This window comes from Crotalus tigris, unplaced genomic scaffold (genome assembly GCF_016545835.1).
Source record: "Crotalus tigris isolate CLP2741 ecotype Arizona unplaced genomic scaffold, ASM1654583v1 scf7180000017871.4482833, whole genome shotgun sequence".
Lineage (NCBI taxonomy): Eukaryota > Metazoa > Chordata > Lepidosauria > Squamata > Viperidae > Crotalus > Crotalus tigris.
Window position 1 is genome coordinate 325886 of NW_024096690.1, and position 7287 is coordinate 333172.

Sequence of the window (7287 nt, forward strand, 5' to 3'; positions counted from 1 at the left end):
ATATGACAGAGTGGAGCATGACAGAACGGCCAGACAGTCGACCAAGAGATATGGAACATAGGAAGCTGCTGAAGAACATGCTGGACCTGTATGAGAACATTCATTAAGTGCATCAGTAACCCTCCTGTTTAATTTTTATTAAATTTTGAAATATACTTCCCCTTTCTCTTTTATTACTTTATTTTATTTTTCTGCTGAACTTGAAAAGTATATCTTTTTAATACAAATTTGGAATTTGGGTTTAAATGCAAGGAATGTTGAATCTGTATTAATCTAGAAAGCGGCTCAGAGAGGGGATAATTTCACACACATGTGCACTGTTTGCATAAATGCAGCTTCACATGCTCATGCACTTGCTTGCCGCTTATGTGGCCTGGTTCCCAACAGGCCACGGCCTAGCACCAGGCTAGGGGTCGGGGACCCTGGAGTACAGCTTGGTCACAAAACTTTATATTAATGTACTTTTTCTTTTGTGTGTTTGAAAAAGCAAGCGCACTCAGAACTATATTATTTCTATTTAAATATAGTGTTTAGAAGATTTTTTTATGGAAGTCTTTAAGGATGGGTGCATGTTACTGGGAACAGGTTTTTTTATCAAAAGCATAAAATCAAGAATCACTGCATTATTAAGGCTATATTTTAACACAAAGCTACTAGATTGAACCACAGATATGTATGTTGATTTATGTATATAAAAGTGCTTATAAATTTCTTAGTGATCTGCCACATTTGATTACAGATTAGTTGATACACACACTTGTATTATTAAACCACTCAAATAAAAACATTGTGACTAATAATATGCAGTTCTTGTACGAAAATACTACTACTTCTTGTAGAGTAGCATAAATTGGTCTTGGATTTAACTAAAGGATTTTTCATTTGTTCTTTCTTCTAAGCTACTCATTTTTGAAAAAGAAAACTCCAGTGTTGTCATTTGTAAACTCATTGTAGAAAATTCTATCTCATAAATTCTTAAATGTGTACTTTAGGATTGCTGATCATCTTTTCTTACAGTGTTGCTTAAAAATCTGCAAATCCCTTAGAATTTAATATTTCTGCATAAATAGATTCTTCTTTCCTATAAAAGTCTAGATGAAAACTAGATAAACTAGAGTTCGCCTATCAATTAAACAAATGAGTCAAAAACATTATATTTGAGGAAAATAATCCAAAACTACATATTTGTGTGTAGAAAATGTATGTGAACCTCTTGGGTTATCAGTTCATTTGAAATGGAAATTAGAGTCAATGGGATGATAATCAGGCACGAATGCAGGACATTCTACTTTATTTAAAGAATAGAAATTTGAGTATTCACTGTCAAAGCCTGATCTCATTGGAAGATGTAGGAGTATATGTGGCTCAAACAGGGGTGATTTGTGAGGATTAAAAATAATGGTGGATATTGTCCAGGTGGGAAAAAGTTAAAAAATATTCCAAAGAATTTGAACTGTGCCAGTCCACTATCAGATAGATCATGTACAAATGGAGGCCATTCAACACCATTATTACCCTGCCCAGGAATGGTCAACCAACCAAGATTACAACAAGAGCAATACATGTAATGATCAGGGGATCTCAAACAAATTCAGGAGAAGAAAATAAGAGGCTCTCTTGCATTGTCAAATGTCAATACCATCTGTAGAATACCAAAGTATAATATATTGTGTGATTTCAGGGTTGCAAGGAGAAAGATACTATCCTACAAAAAAGAACATTACTGCTTGTCTACAGTTTACAAAAAAACATGTGGATAAGGCTATTAGACAAATATTCTGTGGATGATGAAACTAAAATAGAATATGAATGAAAAGCTTGTTTCATGAAAGCCAATCTGTAAGAGGAGAAAAGGCAAAACCTGAGGTTGCGTGAAGAGAGGACTTAATCTAGAATTGTTACATCTCCACAAAAGCTCCAAGTCTTATTTTGACTAGACTTGACTAGATTCTTGTGTATACCCTTCTATTCTTCGCACCCAATACAAACAGTTCATTCCTGTATAAGAGCTTTATGTCATATATGAAAAGAAGATGGTGTTTGTATCAAGGTTTGAGCTTAACTCTGGACTAGGATGGCTTGCCATCATTAATGGTTCTATGAATTCTTAATTGTACATAAATTGTACAGAAAGATGCCACATAAAGGAAAGTAACCAGAAAGATAAATGTACTCACGATTTTGTCCATACACCTATGCATTCATTGAGCAATCAAGGAAAGATACGCATCTCCAAGAATTCACCTACTCCAAGTAGATGAAATCGCACCTAAGTCATTCAATGACTTCTTCAGTGCAGACTGTTATATTATATCCTACAAGTCACATATATGCTAAATTGTGGGTTAATTCAATAGTCATAAATCAATTATCCCAAATAGTGGGGTATGATTATTGTAATATAATAAATGGTGATGAAATTCTTCAATTACATCCTCCACCCTACTACCAGGATAGTAACTGCTGAATAACATTCAAATAGAAGAATGATATAATCTTTAAATATTTTGCTTACATGTAGTAAACTACTGTATATTTAGGTTTTCCCTTTACCTTATGTTTTTAAAGCAACACTTTCCTTTATATGACCAGGTTATGCTATGCAATTGTATAAAATAAATATGACCTAAACCTTACCACCATGTATTGTATAAATATATATCTGCTCAGAACTGACCATCAAGCTACTTTTAGATGTGCTGAACTAGAAGAAGATATTTTGCTCTTCCAAGACAGAATATGTATTATGATCTGAATCTGATCTGCTAATATCCAAACTGACATTGTTTTCTGCAACTTGCCTCACCCAAGAACTGCAATTGTGTAAATACTTATTTGGTAGCATACTTCATTGAACTCAGGAATTTCAATTTTCCCAAGTCAAAATGTATTACACAAACAGCAGAATTTCATGTTAAGTAAGATTTTAGAAATTGTAAGAAGCATATGTGTTTGCTTATTTAAAAAAACAAACGTGATTATTTAAATATATATTGTATGTTTAAATCCTTTCTATAAAACTTGATTTCAAAGAAATAAAATATTTTATTTGCAATTTTACATGCAATATGTTAGTTCTAAAATGCAAAGTATATTATTTAAGAGTATCTGTGCATATGAAATTTTGAATGATTTAATTTTTGTTTACTTTCTGATTTAAAATAGATCTGGATTCATTGTCATTTCACTATTGTAAATTATGCACTTTGGAATAGCATTAGGAAAGAATGCACTTTTAAATAATTCAGCTGGATTAGCTCTCAGTATTTATACTTGCTTTTTTAAAAAGCTATTCTTTATTTCTTGTATTATTACAAACAACACATTTACAAATCAGGTTTTCACAATTCATCCCTGCACTTCCATTATTTGATGTGAAGATCAAAGTGGATTGTGTCAGTATTTAAAATAGCATCAAGGCAATATGTTCAAGCTAGCACCAGGAGGCAGAGTTGTAAAAGAAACAATTATGGAAGCAATGTGTTGCACCATTGCTATCTATTTCACCTTTGCAATAGCTGATCATAGTTCCTGTTGTCCCATTACTAGTCTCTGGGAAATATGAAACTCACAGTCATGAAAACCATTGTAAGTGTAACATTCATATACTGTACCACTGAAATTCAGCCAGTCATTTCATACTAACAATTTTTATCCGAATCCAGGTAAACTGAGTCTTTTTATCAATTTTTCTGTGTCAGTCCATCAGACTAATATTTTAGGATTTTCAAGCTTGAAATTCTGATTTCTAAGTGACATTCCAAGAGCGAAACAAGTCCATTTCTTTAAATCATATTGTGGTTGTAGTCCTCACATATTATCCCACGAGGCAAGTGGACTTTCTTGTTTTTTCTTGTCCAGTTGCCTCATGAAAAAGCATCTTTGGGATAACTATGATCTGGATGAGAATCTCCATAGACATTCCCCACATACTAATTCTAGATATTTATGAGCTGAAGTTTGAAGCTAAGTAAAAGTTGCATGGATTCACTGTTATTATGACTTAATGTAAGTAATGATTTACAAAAAGTGCAGGTAGTCTTTTTCTGCTGTTCCATTATATGAAATTCTATGGCCCCTTAGTTGCTGAAAGGGGCCAACTTCAGTATAAACATTAAGGATTTTTCAACACGTGCTTTTTGCTATGCTTTTTCTATTTAAACATTCACAAAATGGCAGACAGGCTTTTGTACACGGATAAAAAATGTTTTTTTAAAGGTCTCATTACCTTTGGTTTTGCTACCAATAGCCTGAAGAGGGAATTGGAGTTTCTTCATATAAGAAACACCACCTATACTTTTTGGTTAAATCTACTAACTTTATACAAGCAGAACCAATTCTATTATAATCTGTTGAAACCTATATGAGTCATTCAGCAGGAATGCATTCTAAACAAATAATTACATTTATTGAATAAATGTAAAAAATAACTACTTGATACATACTCATTTTAAAGTGATTAAATACTGCATTAAGCCAATATTTTTACCTTTTATTAATCTTTTCTATTCTATAGACTATAATTCTATAGTCCAGAACACTGTATTAACAATATTGAATAATATACTAAAGTAGTAACTCTTAAAAGTTACTCATTTAAAGGTATTTATTATTTATGTGATTTGTAGACTGCTCTAATTGCTTGCATTGTATTTCAACTCTTGTAAAAGGTCTAGTCTGAGTTGAAGGACATCCTGCACTGACGCCTTCATGGCAAATTCCTTTCCTTTGATGTTACTGCCAACTATTTGCAAACTTAAGAGGTGACAGGAAAGAGCATAGCCTGTATACAAATGCAGTTCTACAATTTCTTTAACCATTCCCAAATTCATTATTTAAGAGAGAGAGAGATTAACATTTTCAGAGAGCATTTCTACTTATGGGTTTGGGGGGAGTTTGTCACCTATTTAAATTATTATATTAAGGGAGAGTATGAAGTGATAGTGTTGGGGCCAATTCTCCCAAATAAATATGTATGTGAGAATTGCTTGAAAGAACATAATAATGGAATTCAACCCATGTCATTCTTTCAACCTGATGCCTTCTGTGGCTCTTTCTCACTGAGCATTTAAATTATCTTTGAGCCTATTGTGTGAATGTTGTTAATATAGAATAGGGAATAGGCTATTTTTAAATCAAAAGTAGATTTGATCTAAGAATATGAAGCCCACGTGTGCTTGTGAAAATATTTAAAATATAGTAAGGTTGAGGGGGAAAACGTGGCAGTTTCTTAACTGCTGCATGTTATTTCCACCTGTGAAATATCTGCAGTACGTTTTCAGCATTCACTGAACATTAAATTTCCTTTGTAAATATTTTTGTATTCTTTACTAGTTTAGGAAACCTCTTGTTTATCTCACCATGTTTGCAGAACCAACATAGAACAGAGTAATATATACATTAACAAAGTGAGTTTAAATTGGATATTTAATTTATATATTTAAACTACTATCTGCCTCTCTATAGAAGCCTTATTTCAGTGTGTATAAAAATGTTTTTGCAATTTTGTCAAAGATATATATTGTGGTATATAACCAAGGCTAATTAAATGACAAGATTCCACTCATAATTATGGACCTATACAAGTTATGCACATATACCCAAGATCAAACTACGTGTTATTTTTTCAAAAGTGGGCTTGAACTTGAAATCTTATTTTGAAGAAAAAATTATGGAGTTCCAATTAAAAACATTCTTGTCCTACAGACTAAAGTAGTTTTCCAAAAAACTAATTCATTCTCAGATTTAGTTTGTTTTGTTTGTTTGTTTACATGGAAATAATCCACTATTATCCTTAGAAGGCTATAAGCTCTCAAAATCTTTCCTACCTCCACTCTCTACATGTTGTAAAAACTTTAGAATTGAATATCCCTTTCTGGTGATTGTGTCTCTTTAAGCAGGTCTATCAGCCACTAAAGCCTTCTCTCCTTGCCTTTCATTCTTTTCCAGTTCTAGCCTATCTTTCCTCTCTGTCTGTCTCCAAAGTTGCTCTTCTTCCTCTTTTAATTAATCAAAGCCTTTCTTCTCTTGCTGTTGCTTTAACATTTCTGTAATTATATTGGCACACGTTTATGGGCCTAGCAACATTTCTTGCTGGTCTACCTACTGCTTTAGTTTAACTACAGGCCTAGGGTGGATATCTGCTTCTGTCAAAGTAATAGTCCCCTTAATGGAAGCCTGTCCCTTCTACCTTTTCCATGTCTGTTTTTATGGAGTAGGTCTGATAAAAGAAGGATGTTGTCCAATTCCTACAAAGTTTGAGCTCTGTGAGAGTCAAACCCCCTTTTGCAGCCTCAGTATATTTAAGTCAGTGAGCTCTAAAACAAAATAGCCAACATAACACCATTCTCTAGGAAACATACACACAAGCATTCACCCGGTGCTACTATACCTCCTACTATTGTTCCATGAACTACTATTCCCTGTGAGTTCAACTACTGTAGAAAAGTATATCTTTCTAGCTGCTTTAGGCTTCTTTATTGCCACACATGAACAAACCCACACCTCCTTCCCTCCTTCTCCCTTGCACCAACATTACACCCAGCTGTCTTTCAGGCAGTTTTTATAGTTAATGTTTCTAAGATGGCTGGGAAGAAGGCTTAAAGAGGCAGGAAAACAGCAGCACAGATGCTGGCCATTTTATAGATAACCAGACATCTTATACGGTTCTTCTTTACTTGACTAAACTGCAGAAAGATACCATCCAGGAAATATATTCTAGATTGGAACACTTTGGAATAAATACAGTTTGTAGGTATGGGAATAATGTAACTTAAATTTCTGAAGAAATCTGAAAAAGCCAGAGATAAACATTTTATAATTTTTTTTTCAGAAAAGTTCCATGATTGTAACTATTTTTGCATGCAGCTTTTTTCATTAATTTTATGTCATATGGCTTTGACAAAGATAAAATCTAGGAAAAAAAACTATCTCATAAATATGGATAAAGATCACAAGGTGTTTTCTTTATCATTTTATTTTTTTCTTTTCCTGTCCTCAGGTATTAGAAATGGGAAGTTTATGTTATTTTTCAAGTTTCTTTTTCTTATTTACAGTTGAGCTGCTATAATCTGATAACAACTGGATAAAACAACTTTCAACTTCCAAAACCTTTATGAAAGGTTTTTCATGAAAGAAGCTGTATTTGTTTTGGTTTTTAAATAAAAGCTTTGAATTACCACCAGCAAACTGTAGTAAAAAGTATTCCATTGTTTTATTATATAATCTTATCAGTGTATTTATTATACGTACATTACCATATTTACATTGATATTCTCCTCTCTCTCT

The 7287-nt window shown here is 32.8% G+C and overlaps 1 protein-coding gene across 1 annotated transcript in view; it reads left to right on the top strand.

Annotated features, from left to right (window-relative positions):
- Window positions 1–2958, top strand: part of UBE2E2 (ubiquitin conjugating enzyme E2 E2) — a 91299-nt gene extending 88341 nt beyond the window's left edge. Inside the window, 1 exon segment of the mRNA XM_039343655.1 lies at window positions 3–2958. Coding sequence (XP_039199589.1) covers window positions 3–61 — 59 coding nt within the window. The 3' untranslated portion in view covers window positions 62–2958.
- The last annotated feature ends 4329 nt before the right edge of the window (window positions 2959–7287 follow it).